The following is a 19782-nucleotide window of genomic DNA, read 5'->3' on the forward strand; positions in this document are numbered from 1 at the left end:
TATGCAAACGTTCCAGAGCATGGAATTTTATTAACGAAGTTTGATATTCGGAGGTAGTTAGGGCAATATTGTGAATTATGTGTGGTCAATACATTATTGGCGACAGATAAATGGTTGTATTGCACGAAATATTATTATGCAAGTGCTAGAATATTTCAGACGGTCGTTATTCACAGTGTATCCCTGTGTCCCAAAGCAAGTGTACATGACAAGTTCCCATTCGGCGGAAATGCAGGCTATGTTAGTTGCAATTGGGAACCTCTAAATTACTTGCTGAAAGCTCGGGTTCTCCCTGTTTTTCTTTCTAATACGAGGTGCTTAGTTTTCCCCGACGTGTTTAGCCGTCTAAGCAAGGTCTTTTGTACTTGGCGGAAATACAGAGAAGGATGTGGCTCATCTGGCGACACTGTAGAGTGCGTTTGAATGTACTGTGCCTTTTCAGTAAATGACTAATGGAGGCACATCCCAACTATAAAGCTGTATTGCACAAATGCCATGGACCATATGCAGCTGACGCTTTAGAGCCTTCTGTTCCACTCGATCTTTCATGTCAAGCCCATTATTGGCATACCGCACAGGCATCTCTTCATCTTTTGTTTTGTGTCTGCGTACGAAAAGTGGTCGGCTCACCCCAGCTACGTCGATGCTTGTTCGGAGATGATACTAAAGATACGTTGATTTCAAAGGAAAGGGATAGCGGCGGAGAAATAATGTCTGCATATTTGTTTGAGAAATAGAGTGGAATGAGTTATGGTACGTTGGTAGTTCACATATGCTGACTAATAAAAGCGCGAGTAATAGCCTAAGCTTGCGGTTCACGTCACCAGAAAACAGAACACATTATTGAACAGAATACAGATGTTAAATTCTCTCAGCATGCGGCAGTGGTGTCTCTTAATGAAAGAGTGAGGTAGCCCTACTGACTAAAATGATTTAGTTCTGTAGCAAAAAGGCAACAACTACTTAAGTGGATGTTCTGCGCAAACTAAAATATATTTCTTCACTTGGTCTTACTAGATGATAGCATACCATTATTGTATAAGCCTCTCAAACTTCTATAGATATTTTTTGGCCGAAATACAACCTCACGCTGCTCATTTAATTCCAGGAAAGCTGAATTGAAGTCCTTTGTATGAGTAAACCATGTTATTATAATTCAGAATATGGCAGATTTGAGCAGCGTATTCATTTCCTGAAAAACAAAAATACAGTGAGGGCAGACAGGTCAAACTTTTTTTTTCCATAATGAACATCTGGTGACACATTCGAGCGCTCCCTTTCGCGCACGTGTTGCATACGAAGTTCCACAACAAAAGAATTTCAATACGCTTTCTATAATGCCCCTCTAACCAGGACAAGGCAGAAAATTTATTTGATACTACACAGAGTAAAGAGCTTTCCAGGGAGCAATGTGCTCCAGTATTTCTCAAAAGCGTAGGTAATTGTAGATGAAGAAGCAAAGGTAAAATGCGCGTCCTTCGCAAACATTCGCAAGCGGGTTGAAGCAGCTCTTCTCCACTGCTTCATGCTTTACTGGAGCCCTATGCCAATTGACCGTTGACGTAATGAGCCTCGCGTGTTTACCTTGCCGATAAATCTTTTCTTGGTGCACGGACGCATAACGGTGGCAGTCCTACACGTCTTCTGATTCAGGGTAACCCCACGTTATACGCGTTGCTCCACTGATTTAATGTGTTTCACCGACTATCGTCCTGTGCTTCTCATGGCTGGACGTGTTACCAGATACGGACAGCATATTGTGTCATCTTCCTTGGCTGATTTCGGAATAAACAGGCATAGTATTTACTTAAACATCTCATTTGTTGTCTCCTGTTGGGCGATTTACCATATGATACATCTGATCTTCACAGATATGGGCTTGATGTATTTTCAATCGCCAACTCTAATGAAAGGACAGAACCCTTGGGACATCATGGGCTACAAAACTGTAATGTTTAAAAAAATTGGTAGGGCATATTTTAATCAAGATATATGATATACGCATAACTTTTTCAATACAGAGCTCAATACGTCCGAGTTCTGCCATCTCTTGTAACACATACAAGTCATGAACAAACTGTGTCAGATGCTTGCATAAAGAACTGACTGAACTATATGCTTCATGCAACTCTTAGAACGTAGAATATTGCATAAATTGTCTCTGAAATTCATAAGTATTGCCAAAGAAAAAAAGTAAAACGTAAAATGTAAGAGTTGCCGGGGTTCGCCAATATGGGAGTATTGGTACTCAGAGCAGTACAGTTCTGATTGCTGCAAAAGATTTGTGTTATGGTCTATCTGACTGGCTCAAGAGGGTCACAGTGGCAGAATTTGACAACGTATTGGAATAGCAACCCTGCTCTCTCTTTCAACGCGCAATATCATTTCACTGATGCTGTCAGTAATGCCATCGTTTTATCAGCAAATTTCGGCTGTCATTGCGCGCGACAGCCTGTCGCTACACCACAGTGAGAGAGCTTAGTTGTCTTCGAGTATTCGACAGCCCAACACATGCACTGATAAGTTGATGAGCATTCCGTGCATACTTTTATTGTAAAGATTTTACAAAGCTTTTCGCCACTGAGCATGTTTACCGCCGGCTATTAGCGGTTGTGTGAGGTCCTTTTTACTCCAAATAACGCTAACTTGTCTCCATTTTGTGCATAGAACATTGGCGCTCAATTCCCACTTCTTGTTTTCTGCAGCCCGCCGTCCTTCGCGACCTCATGTGTTCCCGCCTCGTGGTATGATATTTGTGCAATAGCGTTGTATGTATTGCTCAAGTTTACCAAACCTTATAGTAATGACATCGCCATAAGGTGAATAAGAGTGAAGAAGATTTGGCAGCTGAATACGTACCACTGCATCTGTTCATGCACTCAAAACAACTTCCAAAGTTGTTAGAATTGCCGCCCCATCCACCGTACAGAAATACACGACAATAGTTTACTTTGGAGTCACATGACCAGGCAAAGAAGCGGCCTATGCCGTGTCCTTGAACTTGATCCAAGCTACACACCGGATTCTCTGGAATTCCAGCTGAAAAGAAGCAGTAACCGGTTAAAAAAGTCACTAAGCAATATTCGTTATCCTTATGCAGCCATATTAAAAGATGTCGCAAAAACATCGTCGATAACGTATAAGTAAATAAAGAGCTTTCGTGAACAGCTTTCGTGAACAGTAAAACTATCAAATGTTACTGCTGACGTTGGTATGGTGATTGTGTACGGCAGCAGAAATTATAGTGGGCATAGTTTGGTAGATGTCCCGCCAGCATAAAGACTAGGACATAAGAATGCCAACAAAATGGCAGGGTGACGAAGGCTGCATGAACAAGACGGCATGACAAGAATATCACCGCAGTGTAACGCACTATGCTCAGACAGCAATGGTGCAAGTGGTGCCGGGAACTTGCGTCCTCTTTTCCCACGTCCTATTGTTGTTCTTGGGTATTCGGGTTGTTTTAGTAGATTTACCTGGGCAAGAGTCACACAGTGCCAGACATCCCTACCTGAGTTAGACCTAGCCGAATCACACACACACGCATATATATATATATATATATATATATATATATATATATATATATATATATAGTACTCACTACCAATTACAAAGACGCATAGACCCATTCCCTCAGGCTAGGTTAGACAGGACGCAAGCAGTACACTTCAGACAATTACAAACATACTCTTACAGAAACCCCAGACTCATGCACGCCATGTAACCAGACATGTACACTGCAAACAGTTGCACATCATGTGGCGAGGTTGCTACACTAAATCACAGGTTATGGGAGTGTCGGGACCTAACAAACAAGTCGGGCAGTGCCGACCCCTCCGTCTCTTCCACCGACAGCCTCCAGTCACGCTGGATGACCGCACTGCTCAGCTCTGACCTGACAGCACAACTCTGGGCCGTCCAGCGAGCCGAGGAAGCCGCTTCGGGACAAGGTCTCGGAACCGCGTCCGCGGGGGGGCCCAGACCCACTAAAAGGACGCCGGACTCAAATCTTGTTTATTGGAAATAAAAGGTTACGCTCTCTCCCTCTCTCTCTCTCACTTACAGGGCAGAAACCGGGAGGCTTACGAAGACTGTTCTACTTAAATTGAGGAATACGCAACGAGCTATGGAAAGAAGAATGATAGGTGTAACGTTAAGAGATACGAAAAGAGCAGATTGGGCGTAAAGAAACAAACACGAGTTATTGACATCTTAGTTGAAATCAACAAAAAGAAATGCGCATGGGCAGGACATGTAATGAGGAGGGAAGATAACCGATGGTCATTAAGCGTTACGGACTGGATTTCAAGGGAAGGGAAGCGTAGCAGGGGGCGGCAGAAAGTTAGGTGGGCGGATGAGATTAAGAAGGTTGCAGGGACAACATGGCCACTATTAGTACGTGACCGGGGTAGCTGAAGAAGTATGGAAGAGGCCTTTGCCCTGCAGTGGGCGTAATCAGGCTGATGATATGTATATTATATATATATATATATATATATATATATATATATGCAACGCAGTAAGAGCCTCGATGTAGCTCAATATAGAGTCCACTGCACGTGTAATGCGGAGGTAATGAGTGCGCTTCCCTCCGGTGACAGGTGGTATTTTTTGTCCAGTCTCAATTCTTTATACCTAATACTTCCAGAATTCTAAAATATAAGAAATATAACGGTTACCTCCTACATATTTCTTGACGTCATTATCAATTTGGCGGAATATTTTGATTCAGTATTCCCAGTGCGAATCTCAACAATGAGGTAAGTGATGCTGCAGTCCAAGCACATAAGCGTCGTGCATTTACAATAGCTAATCTCTGCAGCATTGACGGAACTCCAGTGCTAGAACGTAATTTTGGGCCGGGAGTCATGATGAGATGGCTTTTCCATTCCCTTACCTCTCTTACTTCCCTGTTGGTGTCGTTATCAATGAGAAGAACCTACAAGATTCCGACGTTATACTTTTATCTGAAAGGGCGTTTTCAGTTATCTGAGATCAAAGAGTTTCGTTGATTTTCGCCAGCACCAACACAGCATTGTTCAGTTGCCTTGTTACTACCACAACCGGCGAGGCACGAACACAAAGAATATGCGTTACCATAGGGATGAACTCGTCATCAGATATTAAAACACTGACCGAGAGCTTCACCGCCCACTTACGCGAACAGCTTGATCGCAAGACGGCAATGCCGGCACAAGCCTGCCAAAATATGTCGTCTTTATCGCCACCAATACGTCATTCATTATGTACTGTGTTGTGATTTTTTTTCTGTAATACGACTGCCTCGTGGATCTCGGACAATATGCGACAAACTACTCTTTCGTTCTCTTTCGTAGCTACCTTCGTGTTTTCTTTAAAAGATCTACTATCGCAGCTAGAACTTAAACTGCAGCGCCAGCCGAAGCATGTTAAGAGTTTGCACCTATATCTACATCCCTTCTTCATTCGAACATTGTAGCGCACAGAATTACTAGCGCCTGTACCGAGTATGCTTTTCTCGAACGGGATGGCCTAAATAATAACGCGTGCCTTTAACGAAGGCCTCTGTCACCTCGCGCAAGACACCACGTTGTCACCAACCGTACAAAAGGACCGCGTTCGCGTCATTTTTGTTTATCAGTTAAATTCTTCCTTACATGTAAGTGTCAAATTATGTTCGCTTGCTTTACAGTGGGGTAATACTGGCATCCTTCTGAACACTGACCACCCAACTCCTTGAAGCTGGACAAATGTCGACCTGACGCAATGGCGTAGCGCCTTAGCACCTCCCTTGAGAAGAGGCTTACGTTGGCTAATGACAGAATTAAAGAATCGACACAATGTAAAGTGCAAAGCAGCGTCATTTGGCTCCTTCGTACATCTTGTGTTCTGGCTGCGAATACAGGTATCCAGAGTATTGCAAGCATGTATCCCACCTTTTGGTCCGGATATATGCAGAGTAACTTAAGGAAACGAAGCAAGAGATTAGACAACATATAGCACACTCCCTTTAATAGGCAAGGTTATTATGTATTCTTCAACATTTTCCAAGTAAACAGCATACGCTTCATTTGATGCCTCCGTATTTGTAATTATGGGTCGGAAGTTTGTGTGTATTACCTTTCTGCCTCACCAACTATTACCAAAAGAGGCTTCGTGCTCTTACATTTAAGCAGCTGGCGATACGATAACAGGGATTTTATCATGAATGGTATATGTAAAGCACGTGCTTGTGTTCCTCTTCCGTAACTCATTATTTAGCATTAAGAGAATGCAAATAATGAGGGAGTCGCTTAAGCTAACACAAGGTCGAACCAGAAAAGAATTACAGCATGAAATAAAAGGATACGTAGTAATCACCTGCATTGTACACAGTGCAATATGTAATGCGACCTTTCACGAAATTACGTCACATTACAGAGAGCGCAGGAGAAAATTCCCTCCCCCAGCCCGAAACTGAACAAGGCTCAGGCTGTTACAGGCTTTTACAAACGAGATCCTACCTCACCCCGAGAGCTCTTAGTTGGATAGACCCGAACTTTCCGCAATCGTGCTCCAAATGCGGTCACGCCTGCTGCTCCTTCGACCATATGCTCTGGCTGTGCCCGTACAAAGCGGGCTCCGACTTTCATAACAAGTCCAATTGGGACTCCTTGCTGAAGAGCTCGGATTTACCAAGCCAACTACAGGCCGTCCAGAGGACCCGCGACGTCGCGGAGAGTCACCATCTCTCTTTCCCGTCGTGGGCGGAGCCACCAACTTGATCGGGCAGCCTTCGGTTCCCCCAATCAAGCTCCTCAGTACCCTCTAATAAAGTTCTTGTCACTGTCAATGCGCTACTGACATCGCCTTCACCACCAGGTGAGGGAGGATGTTTATCACCTCTTCGTGTACGGCGCATACGATATGATAATGCCACACAAATATAGAGTGATGCTTTCACCTTGTTATATAGTGGGTCATTCACGCAGAAAAAAAAACCTTTGTTATGGCTAACAGAGCCTCTAATTAACAGCGCCGCTTCACACATCTTGAATGTTACAGGATCTTACGTGGCTAATAAAACACAACCATCGACCACATTGCCTTTATATTTAACTTACCAGATGTTATATATATATATAGAAATGCAGAAGCTTCATAGGAACATCTAAAATTGATGTGATAAACAATGGAAAAAGAAGAGAAGCATAAGGTGTTGCAATTAGATGTGTTTAAAACAATTCTCTATTGCTGAGGTGACCATGAAGTGCATGCTGTAGTTTTGCCAGCAATAACGAGAGATTTACAGTAATGGCGGATCATTACAAACAAAAAAATTACTTAGAAACACGCAGATTAAGAACGTAATGTATATTTCGTTTCCTGATTAGCAGATAATTATTTATTTAGTTATTGACAAAACAACAACTAACCCGTACTGAAAGTTCCAGATGAGGGATATCTCAATACACACCTGTTACCTAAAAGTAATCCCGTATTTTATTTTTCAAAGTTATCCAAAAAAAGATTCTATGTATATGAAGATACCATGAGGGAAGAATGCGAGGCATTTCGCACTCACGTAAGCACCATCGCTGACACTGCCTCTCGGAAGAAAACCTGTTCAGGTTCCCGTTGCATCCACCGAAGATGAAAGCCTTGCATGCACGGCTGTTGGAATCGAAATACCACGATGTAAACGGGCCTCCCCCACATGTGCTGCCAGGCGCTTTCGGCCTCAAGCAATATTTGGGTGCTGTGTTACTTGCCGCTAGGGAAGTAAATAAAACTGAAAACAGATGAAGTGGCTAGTTAGGAAACTTACCACACAGACACAAAAATGTGCTTGCCTGTCTCGCCCTGTCTCTTTCAACTTGAGATTTCCGAATCGCACTAACACAACAGAACATTGGACGGCAAGTCATACTGGCTACAGCACGCGCAGTGAATTCCGATTTAAAAGCACTTGAAAGCAAAGCAACAACCCAGAATCGGTATTCAACATTTCTTCACTATGGTGTACCTATACTGAACTTTACACTCTGTGTCGGCATCTAGCAATACTGTAAGTAAGTGTACAAGTAATGAAAATATTTATAAGAAAATGCTGACATCATTGAAAGAGAAGTGACTCTGACAAAGTTTTTTCTCCCATTCCGGTATTCTCAACCTTCACATCATTTTGTCTGGTTCATTGTAGGTACATCCATACCGTGAATCATTGCGATTACCACGCCTCATAAACTTATGAGAGTGTATTCATTTATATTAACAGTCAATAAACAAACTCTGTAATGCCAATATAGAAGTCTTGTGTAAAGGGCGAACTTACCGAAGACGTTGAAGGCAGTGACGGCGAAAACTAATAATTTGAATGCATGCTTCATGCTCAATATCCCACTTGATATAATGGTAGCACGGAATTTCTGATACAGCTTTCCAGGTGCTTTCAGATTCACTCAAACCATGTGGTGTCAACGCAGCATTTGCAAAACCCCCAGGCAATGATGTTCCCTATGTTTGTTTGAGGCATCTGTGTACATGAAAACGAGTAAACACAATCGGTAGATCACTTCTACTTCTCTTAAAAGAATCCCAATCTTACAACTTCTAAACAAGTTCCTGCTGGGTCAGCAACACGACTCCCACGTTTCGTATTATGAAATATTATCTTGTGACGACATCCATGACATGAAACAAATAAAATATAGTTTAATATACGTGATATTTTGCTTTCGTAGGCCACGATACATATTTCTGCCCTGTTGAATTCAAGACAATTGTCAATTAGTGCATTTTCACATATCATTACCTTGCGTACTGGAGACAGTGGCGAACAGCTGCCTGATTACTGGTATTTTATCTTCTGTAATTGCGATTATGAACCTAATTATGCTAGTTTGTGCTTACCTACCTAGCCGATTTCCGCTGCTCTCCAATTAAACAAAACAACTTAAAATTCGCCCTGGTTATGGGTGGAATCCCACCTACGTCACACGGGTTGCTCCAAGACGACAAACGGATGCCTTCCAATGGTGCCTTGAAGCATTGTGCTGACAGGGAATAAATCTCATCGTTGGCACATAACAGCTTTTCCATAGGCAGCAATGTCAGAGGATCATTAAATGGAGGACTTTACGTGGTACCTCGTGCACGCCACTAGATGGCCCAGGCTATAAACACAACAGCCTGACGCTTTAACGCTGCGCCACCAGTGCAGTGTTGGAGGGTACTTCACCAGCGCCCCGCTAGGAGATGCAACGTGTCCAGATAAATGGAAGATAATGGAGCGCTACTGCAGTACACGGCTCATGAATAATGTGTTTTGGGGTGGATTTACGGCATGAATGCCACACATAATACCGGTTGATAGACATCGTCAGATGGTCTTTTTTGTGTAAAGGCTTTTTGTGTAAGCGTGTCACTATTTTGCTTATTGCTGCATAAAAGTCGGCGGATATTTGTGCTGGTCACACCACTGCCACATCAATAAAATAGAAAGAAAGCAATCTGCAAGTGTTAAGACCACGGTATGTTTCTTTGATTATTTTGGTAACAATATGTTGATGGCTGCCTGGAATGCCTGTCGCTCCTCGGCAACAACTTGTGAGAACGAATACACAAAGCAAAGCGCGAGTAGCATGTGAAAAAACGTGCCCAACGCAGCTCACGTCAGCTTTTTTGAAACATGGGAACACGTCAAGTGGTAAATTGAAAGGTGTGTACTCGTTTCTGGATTATATTGTTACGTGAAAGCACTGTAGGTAAACTATTTACACAGTGTACTTACAAAGGGTAGCAAGTACTTGCCGACACGGAAGCCAGGCAACATCAAGCAAGGCACATCGTCGTCCTCTGATCAGGCAGAGGTCGCTTATGCGTACGTTCCGTTAAATCCAAGTGTCCCCATCATCTTCTGCGAATAACACATAGCATGAGGGGTGTTAGCATGAGGCAGCCCGCCACCACTATAGATAAACAGCAGAGAAAGCGTCGTAAGGCTTAAGCCTCGAAACGTGGACGACGTCGGTGGGCAACGGAAAAAAAGAGGTTGTGGGACTGGCAGACACAATCTCCTGCGTGGCGTCAGTCACTTGTCGAAGGACGCGATATGGTCCTGTGTAGCGAGTAAAGAGCTTTTCAGACAGGCGGACACGCCGCGAGGGGGGGCCAAGCAACACGCGTGCATCTGGAGCAAAACGTTTGTTTTGCTTCAGGTGTAAGATCAAAATGCATTTCTGATTGTCTTGGGAAGCGGCAAGTCTAGAACGGGCTACCTGCCCCGGGTAATCACCCTGTACAATGGCCTCGGGCGCAAATTCTCTAGTCGAACTTGTAGAGGATGAAAGAAATGTGTCCAACGGCTAAGTTGGTTCCCGTTATTTATTTCTGATTCGACCCCTTTTCGCCATTAGCCCAAGGCTATTGTTCAAAAGTTTCCAAGCTGCACCCACTTCACCTGCCTGTCACGCGACGTCACAAAACCGCTAAAACTCACGCGTCAAAGTGACGTGTGCGCGATGCAGGTGCATTAATATGCCGAACAAAACTGCATTTTCTGCTGAATAGCCACAGGCTGTCCAGTTCTGAAAGGAATAAAAGAGGGCTGCCACCGATCGTTCAGGCACTGGCGACTCGCACCTGCCGGAGAGCCATGGGTTTATTTGCGTACAATAAACCTTTTGCGTAGCCGTGTAACGTTCTCGAGCACTTTCAGCACGTTTACGACCCCATTCTGCCAACTTTTCTTTGCTGAGAATCAGTTTTAGCGTCATTTTTAGGCTTCAGCTGCATACCGCCGCGATTTTCGACCAGCCACCTCAAGCCAAGTAAGGGAAAGCGGACCAATCGCAGGCACGGGCACCACCCTCTTCATCCAGTTATCGATTTTCAGTGCAGTGGCTCGGCCCCATCGAATCCCTCACCACTTGAGCGTGCTCCTCGCCTTTTGTCGGCCAATTAGATAAGACAAGCCGCTCAGTGTAGGCAATGTTATTCGTTTTTCAAGCAAACTAAGTGACCTCCTATGAACGAGGACAGCGTTTGATTGGCCAGTTCAGACATCACTGCAGGTTACCTCCCGGTTCTTGCGTCAGCGGTTACGCAAATATGACGTCAGTAGATTGGAATAAAAACATATTCGAATAGTTTTACGTTATACGGCCCTAGTTTTACGTTACAGCGCCTGGAATCCCAATTGTAAAAAAAATTCTGCAAAACGTGGCAGTGAATTTCGTGTGTACTAAATGAGCACACGCCGGTGGCGCACGCTCTTACAGGTCTTACGTAGTTCTGTTCAACAACACAATTTTTGACATCGACAATGAACTTCGGCATATATTCCTTGCATATTAATTAAATAACTTCCTCTTGTTCCTGTTAAATGCTTCCACGTTCGGCGCAACGCGAAACAATCGGTGCTGTCCTGGTGCACTTTGTACAACGTGCGTGTGTCATTGGTCCTCGGAAAGGTTCCTTCGCATGTGCTTAATAAAAAATATCGAGCTTATTGTGCAGTCCTGCTGACAAGAATGTTTTCTTGGTTGCTGTCACACTGAAGTTCATGAGATTCGTCAGACTTTGCTACATTGCCTACCGCGAAAAACACAATACGAACAATTGGGCACGAACACAAGCACGGACGCATCGTCACTACATCGACCAAAAATGAAGTCTACTATTAATAATTAGTCTACTATTATTAATATTAAGTCTAATAATAATGAATACAACTATTATTAAAAAGGTAATTTACTTACGTGTAGTGACCTTGAACAGAAGATTGGTAAAGTACTGTTCCTATTGTAGTTTCGTATCGCGATGACGATTCTGTTACGTCGGGACTTCGGTTGCCTCGGAAAGATTCTGTGGCAGCGCTGAGAGCTGTGTCTGAGTGCAATTTCTTGTCGCGAATGCCTACGTGGCACTGTATTCAAAAGATACAAACGCCGACAAAGACAAATTCGGTGATAATATATTGCTTACGTTGTGAAAAAATACTGAATGTACGGCACGGACAATGAAAAATAAGGTTCCGCTAGAACACGTCGCGCGGTGCCCACAAATAGTCCTCTTCGATTACAATCACAATGCTACAGAAAATAAAGAATTGTTCTAGAAGTGAAAGCGATCGGTAAATCTTTCTCGGAGAAGACGGAAAACAAATAAAAGAAGAAAAATCGTTTGGAGACAAGTCCGCTTGACTCCCTGTATTCAGACAAGCCAGCCCCTAACAATCGTTTTGCCGCGTCTTCTATGTTTCTATGCCCAGTACATGTAAGATGAAACCCCAATTATATTATGCTTTATTGGCATGCTTGGTTTGCGTGGAAGGTAAGGTTTAACGCTTCAGTTTTCTTGCGTTAGCCGTCTCGCTTTAATAATTTTCCGACGTGTCCTGACCGCCAGAACTATTGTTATACAGTAAGGAGGAAGCCGCTCAATCGCCGAAATAGTGTGCCGCGCTTTGTTTGTTTAGTGTGCGACGCTCCATCTCATAACCGATTTTCGGACGCAATATGGTATTACGTTTACTTACTAAGTTTAACGATGCCGATATTACAGGGGCTATGACATTCTCGTATTGAAAATGATGTCATCGGCCTAATTCCTCAACGTAAGAGCGATCCCATGAGGGCAAAATTCAATAACTCTCATATAGTGCAGTTTAATATAGGTGGAAAAATCCCCATAGCCTCTCTTCAAGTCAAAACACATAACTGCATTTGCTTCCGTAGCCCACTGGTTGCTTGTAGATTATTAGCATCGTCAATAACAAGAGCTCTCATCAGCATACTGTCACCTGATAGTGTTATGGATGCCTTGTTTTATGTGTAGACTATACTATATTGTCTTAGTGATGACAATATACTACTTGGACCTCGCAAACAATGTTCACCACGTTATGCTGTAGGTAAACCGCAAGCGCAAGCCAGAGAGCACAAAAAGCTTTTTGCTTTATAGTTCTTGTGTAAAGAATGCGCGTCGACGACTTCTTCGTTGCAGGGCTCAGATAGGGAGTGATCGGCTTCAGATGAAATTATAGTGCGCTCTTCCGATAAACTGCTAGGTGTTCACTATGCACAATGCTGCCATGGTACATCATTGCGCGCCATCATGACTTCTACTTTCACAATTTGTAAGTGAAAGCATGTAGATTCTGGTTTCACGTGTACATTTTGGCACTATAGCGGGAGGTACTTCCTCTCTGTAAGTGAACTGCGGCGAAAATATTACTGACAATAACAAATGCATCGCTCAATACACCAGCTGAAAACGAGACAGCCTATTCATTTAGTGGGTCCTTTTTCTATGCACCCATGGCGAAACGGTAGATCTTATCGAAGATTACATTATTGCAGCGTCTTGGTGGGACCTATTGCCAACATGCTGGAACCGCAAACTTGTTGGTAACTGTACTCAGAAGATACCATCATGGTACTATAATTACTGGAGTGGGAGATGCAAAGGCTTCCTCTACAGTGGATGCGGCGGCAACACGAACCGATTCCCTACGGAAGGGGAATGCCAAACTGCGTGCACAAGTAAGTAGATTATTATATGTGCCAAACGATTCGTGCCAAGTTCAGAATTTTATCCTTTGAATAGGCGGCACACCATTTTGTTTTGATACATAGAAAAACAAATGAGCAAGAAGGATATAAATGTGTGCCATTGTTTTTTGGTTATGTATGGAATCAAGACACACATATAAAATACCTGCGGAACAACATTCGAAGCTTTAGGATTTGTTTTTTTTTATTTGTTTAGAAAGCACATCTTCTAGCTTAATAAACGCTTCAGGTACACTACACTACGCTGCACATCACTAAATAACTCAAGTTATTTCATGTTCCGTCGATGACCCACCATATTCATTTTCGGGCACTCTGACCAGTTCCGTTTGCTAGTCATTCTTGCCTATATCATCATGTGCGAAAGCCACAGTGCTTCCAGTTGGGCAGATGTATGGGAGAACGAATGTGCCATCTACACTACAATTACGACCACGCACATACGCGAGCACAGCCTGCAATGCAACACTAGGTGTGCTTTCATCTTTGCAAATAAGTGAGCTTTTAGATGATGGAAGAAGAAAACTTGCTGTGAGCAGGGGGGCTGTGTCATCGAGGCTACTAACAAAATTTCTACCCGTATGGGCAAGGGAATGTTTTCGATCAAGGATGAGGCGGTTTGCAAATGTTTCTTAACAGTGCTGAGTCACCGCACTTGTGCTGGATTTCTGCAGTCAGACTGATCACTGATGACCCTTTGTGGCAACAGCTGCGCTCCGCAGTTGCGGCAGCTGTGTTTTCGTCTTTTGAGCGTTCGTCATGCACATGCTGTTTAAAGTGGAAATAACAAAACTTTCTATTCCTAAGATTTGTTCTTGATTTCTTGCCGACGAAGAACTGTTAAAAATACTTTTTGTAAAACCTACTTGTGGCACCCTTTGCACCACAACAAAAAAAATTGTTGAGGCGTTTTGACAAACATATGATTAGAAGATCTTGCAGTTCTTATACTTGCTGTGCATCAGTTTTTCATACAATAAGTAGGGTATAGGGGATCTAGGGGAAATTTTTGATAATGTCACTAGAAAACAGCATTGCAACATAACGTCACTATAATTTGACAGAGATGTCACGCGGACTCGATCATTATATGTAGCTTTACTTGAGGACTTGTCTTTATTGTTTTTATTACAAACTGACACCAAGGCCCACACATTTCTTGCTTTAACGTATTGAACATACCAGCTTTGTAAGAACATGAATCCACCACATCTTTATATTGTCACGTGGTAGTGACGGTTAAGAAGGCCGCAAAAGTGTGGATAATGAAATGAGCGTTTTATTGGGCGAACTTGTGCCCTCAAAAACAGGCTACACTCGAAGAACAACGGATATCGGCGAACACACTCGGCGATCGTTGAAAATCTGATCAGCGGGTCAAGCGCGTCGGCTTTTATAGATCGGTCGTCGAGTGTTCCAGATTAACCGCTGGGACCCGCGTGTCTTCCACAAGGTTCTACACTATTCGCGTCGCGCATAGATGCAATCAGATTACACAAGTTGCGGTGAAAGACAGCGGACGGAACCATCGATAACATTCCAGAAACTTTCACATGCAGGCGGGTCCTGCGCTGCGCGATAACATTTGTTAGGCGGCCAAGCGTGGTCGCCCGATAAAGATAAGTACATGTCTCAATATTATGACAGAAATTACAAGGACATCACAGGCCGATTATGGCCGTCACTGTCGCCATGATCCATGTAAAGTCTCAAGACGATAACGCATTCGCCACGCGCTGCATGTTGTAGGCACTAGAGAAAGTGCGCGAGGGGAGACAGCGATCGCGGTTCGATCACGTGCGCGCAAGTGAGGAAAGCAGGGAGAAAACGCGCCGTCTTCCGTCGCGCGAAAGGCTCCCGGTTGCGGAGGGGATGTGCTGTACTCCGGCAGCAATTGCGCAACGCGTGGCCGTGCACGCCCTATCTTGAAATCGACCTGCGTCGGCAGCTGAGTATAGGTACGACCGAGGCTCACGCGTTTCAGCGTGCTTTGTTGCCGCTGCTAAGTTTTCGCTGAAGCATTACACAACAAAAAGGAAACTGCCGCGCCTCCACACGCCAGTGCTTTGACAGCGAAAGTTCGCGGTTATCGAGTGCGATGTGTTCATTTCTGCGTGTGCGCGCTGACATAATGCTAGTTAATTTAGATAATAAGCTAACCTTTGCAAGATTAGGCACCTAATAAACTTACTGTCCTCACATCGTATACCTTCATGCGCATTTGCTATCGCAATCGGTGGTTCAACTTTCGGCCGAAACTAAGACTTTTTTTTTTCGCAAAAGAAAAGAAAGACCCACACCGACAAAATAAAACTTTAACAGGCAAGAAGTTTCGGCTTCCATGCGCAAGTCTTGTTTAGAATGAAGCAACAAAGTAGAAGTGCCTGCATAAGTACCTTCTTACACGTGACGCAAGCACCGTGCGAAAGGCGGCTGTTTCTTCGCTTCGATTGAGCGTGTGTCGTTTCGATTTTATCACCAGGTACTCTAGGTACAGGTGCGACGTCCAGTTTATTTCTGGCTAATTATACTACATTTCAACCAGTCTGTACTGTACTCATTCGCTGCTGCGTGCTATGCCAAAGCATTTGACGCCACTCTATTCCACGTGGCTCCTCTAATGTTGGCGCAGCCAAAATTGTCCGTCTCCCTGATGTAGACGCTATCAAAATCTGCACTGGGGACCTTGTAAAACAACGCCAGGAAAGGCTTCTTTCGGCGGATTGTCCGTTCCGCTCACGAGGGCTCGCCATAGTTTGCACACAGGAACGTCAGCCACCTCAGCGTCATGTTCACGGAGCATGCATGCACGCGATAATATCTCGCTTGTTCCGGGCACACAAGGAATGTTGCCAGCAGAAATATCTTGCCTTTAATGTGTTCTTTGGTTCATGCAAAGTTTTTATTTCCTTCGTGGGGCACGTTTCATCCCGTCCAGACGGGCTACTGTCCAACTCCAGGTGGCGCGCGCGCGCGCACACACACACGCACGCACGAACACACACACACATACTTTATATATATGTGTATATATATATATATATTCACCCTTTTTCATTATTCAGGATGTTATTACGGAAGCATGTGTTATATGTTGCATATGGCACATAAATACAGAAGGCAATCTCAAAGTCGCGAGACTACGCGTGTGAGACCTCTTAAAAGCTTATATATATATATATATATATATATATATATATATATATATATTCGCGCCCTTTACCACACAAACACGTAATATTATTTGGAGGCACACCACCGTATGAGGTCGCCGTGGAATAAGTTGTACCAACCCTCCTTCCTTCAATGCACAGCACATAAGTGTCTTTGTACTACGCCGCCCATCGAAATGCGGCCGTCGCGGCCGGTATTTGATCGTGCGGCCTCATGATTAGGCGCGCGACGCTAAAGCCGAGAAGCCGCCACTGCAGGTGAACCTGTAGCACCCACTGTCGCCGCTACGCGCGGACAATAAAGGGCGGAGCTCTCGGTCGGTCATGCAAAATAAAGAAGATGAGGAAAATAAAGTTGGACTGCGCGTGCTCGTGGCCCAAGCACGGCACGCGCTACACCGGTCCTCTGGTCATGGTAATCGCGCGTTCTTCAACCACGGTATTTGCGAAAAGTGTCCGAGATGGTCAATCTTAAGTTTGCTAAATATATTTTCTGTCGTATACAATGTGCAGAGGATTGAGCCTTCGCTATCTCTCTTCTGTTTTCGTTTTCATTTCCGCCGAGAGCCGCTCAAATAATTTCCGCGCTCATTAGGCAAGTGTACAGTATTGCGATAGTTATCGACAAGGCCATATATGAACACCTCATAGTTAGCCTACAATTTAATAAATAAATTTGTTGTTGGTCATCCTGTCTGTCACAGGGCGCGTTCGACCTAGAGAAGTTTGTAGCTTGAAGCCGAAAGCTGGACATTGCCATGACTTTCGTCCGTCATGGTATTATGACGTCGAGCACGACCTATGCCGTGGTTTTATATACAGCGGTTGTGATGGGAATTTCAACAGATTTCCAAGTTGTGAAAAGTGTATGAAGCGGTGCAGCGGTAAGTCATTGAAATATTCGATACCTCATTCACCTAACTTGAGTTAAAGTTAAATAATGTGTTAAGAATATATCCATATTTGTACAAAATATATGCAAATTAAATGACGTGACTGACTCACCTGAATTTGTTTTATTTTTCTCTCTTTGTTTGTTCTAGAGACATAGCAAACGTCGCTTAGAAAGGTGCTCGCCTTGTAAAAAATGCGTGCCATTGTATCCGTATTGTGATTTGGGGCGTCTGGTATATTCATTATTCAGGGATTAGGCAATGACAAACGCCAACACGATATATTAGGGTGAAGAGTGCTGTTCGAGATAAAGGCCTAGCGTTCGCCAAACGCACTGATCAACCACACAGCTAAACGCTGATTTATCAAGCCACAAACTTGAAATAATGAATAATGCTGAACTTTTTAAGTGAGTTGCGGATCGCAGTTTTTATGATGACTTGGAATCGAAGAAATGGGAAGAAAATTTTTCTAGAAAATTTGCTTAACGAAAACAGACCCTTGAGGCTTCTTTTAATGCGAGAGGCCACGGAAACTTTATTATACATAATTAAGCTGCTAAAACTAAGAGCCGAAAGTTTAAGTATGCGAAGAAATACGTTTACCTAGTAAAATTACCCACAGGGGACCCTGATCATGAGAAGGAAATTTACAGATGAATAAAATTGGGTGAGAGCGCATACGGCTGGCATTGTCAGATCCTGAGTAGAAGCTTACCGTTATCACTAAAAAGAAACGTGCACAATCAATGCATTCTACCAGTGTTAGTATATGGGGCAGTGACTTGGAGACTGACAATGAAGCCCGAAAACAAGTTAAGGACCGCACAAAGAGCAATGTAACGAAGAAAGATAGGCTGAACTATAAGAGACAGGAATAAAGCGGTATGGGACCAGAGAGCAAACGGGCATAGCCGATATTCTAATCGACCTTAAGAGAAGGGAATGCATCTGGGCAGGTCATGTAATGCCTAGATTAGATAACCGGTGGACCGTTAGAATTACAGAATGGGTGCCAAGAGAAGGGAAACGGAGTCGAGGACGGCAGAAGACTAGGCGGGGTGACGAAGTGAGAAAATTCGCAGGCGCAACTTGTAATTGGCTGGCGCAGCACAGGGCTAATTGGAGATGCGAGGGAGAGGCTTTCGTCCCGCAGTGGACTTAGAATGCGTTGATGGTGATCAGATTAGCTTTCAAACGAGAATGATGACATACTTACTCTTCAAACGTTACGCGTGTTTCCTTGTAGCTGCGAGCCTTCTTTGAATGTAACAGTGTGGATAGCTGCAATCCTAATATTTTCTAGAAACGTAAGGTGATTTTGCTTGAGAAAGTTTATTTTCCATCTTATACTACATATTTACAGAAATTCCGTGTTTGACACTTGCGTACTTGAGATAATTAAGGGTGCATGTCCATCAATATGGCAAACTCTAACTCGTATTTTGCTGCTCATCTCTAGGCAACAAGAACTCAACGGAGATATGTCGCATACGTACAGCCGCATTTCGCAAGAGATACGATTTGGGGCTTCAAGCAAACGCCAACACTTCATTGGGAAGATTGGACACCATATTTCTAGGATAAAGCAATCAATTAGGCAATAAACTTCAAAAGGCATTTCTATGACCACCAACGGCAATGTTACCAAATTATTGTTTGAAACACCTTGTTCGCTGTACATAAGATATACACCTACATTCACTGATAATGATGAGGCGACAGAAAATAATTTGCAAAATAACCACCATAGTTGATGCGATATTCTATGTTCGTTTCAGCGTCCAGTGTTTGCCTGATTTCTACAAAACGATACGTTAAATTTTGTTTGCGCAAAAAAAAATGTTTTGATGAACGCATCTGCAATGATGCAACCTCATTTGTTAAACTATGAAATAAGCAGGCAAACACAGGGTCATGTGCTGGACTTTAGATCCATCACAGCCAGCCATCCGTTGATATATTGCAAAATCCCTTCCGCACACATCTTTACGCTTCAATGACGAGCCGAAATTAGGGCTAAGAGTGCGCAGCACTACTATTGGCCAGGAGCTGCCAGCGCCAGTTACGATCATATCTATCGCTTTCGGTTTGCCGCTATATCAGACATTTTTTGGCAGATAAGGAAAATTTCACCTATTGAAGTCGTACTTCACACCTTCACGTATGAATCCAGAG

General features: G+C 43.6%; 1 protein-coding gene and 1 long non-coding RNA gene across 8 annotated transcripts; one reads left to right on the forward strand and one right to left on the reverse strand.

Annotated features, from left to right (window-relative positions):
- Positions 1-917: 917 nt before the first annotated feature.
- On the reverse strand, positions 918-11917 carry LOC142587766 (kappaPI-actitoxin-Ael3a-like). Of its 6 annotated transcripts, none has more exons than XM_075699003.1 (6): positions 11724-11895; positions 9775-9877; positions 8297-8497; positions 7547-7753; positions 2860-3039; positions 918-1192 (listed from the first exon to the last, which is right to left on the reverse strand). In XM_075699003.1, the coding sequence occupies exons 3-6, from the start codon at positions 8349-8351 to the stop codon at positions 1095-1097; spliced, it is 540 nt and encodes a 179-aa protein (XP_075555118.1). In that variant the 5' UTR covers positions 8352-8497; positions 9775-9877; positions 11724-11895; the 3' UTR covers positions 918-1094. The 6 variants fall into 6 exon arrangements, with proteins under 6 accessions (XP_075555118.1, XP_075555117.1, XP_075555116.1 ...); XM_075699002.1 differs by having other exon boundaries at positions 9775-9880; XM_075699001.1 differs by having other exon boundaries at positions 9755-9877; positions 11724-11894.
- Positions 11918-12187: 270 nt separating this feature from the next.
- LOC142587027 (uncharacterized) lies at positions 12188-19234 on the forward strand. Of its 2 annotated transcripts, none has more exons than XR_012829335.1 (4): positions 12188-12297; positions 13326-13508; positions 17416-17595; positions 19067-19234. It is a non-coding gene; the product is annotated as an uncharacterized LOC142587027 (long non-coding RNA). The 2 variants fall into 2 exon arrangements; XR_012829336.1 differs by lacking the exon at positions 12188-12297 and adding an exon at positions 12350-12485.
- Positions 19235-19782: the final 548 nt, after the last annotated feature.

The sequence above is a fragment of the Dermacentor variabilis genome, chromosome 7 (genome assembly GCF_050947875.1).
Source record: "Dermacentor variabilis isolate Ectoservices chromosome 7, ASM5094787v1, whole genome shotgun sequence".
Taxonomy (NCBI): Eukaryota; Metazoa; Arthropoda; class Arachnida; order Ixodida; family Ixodidae; genus Dermacentor; species Dermacentor variabilis.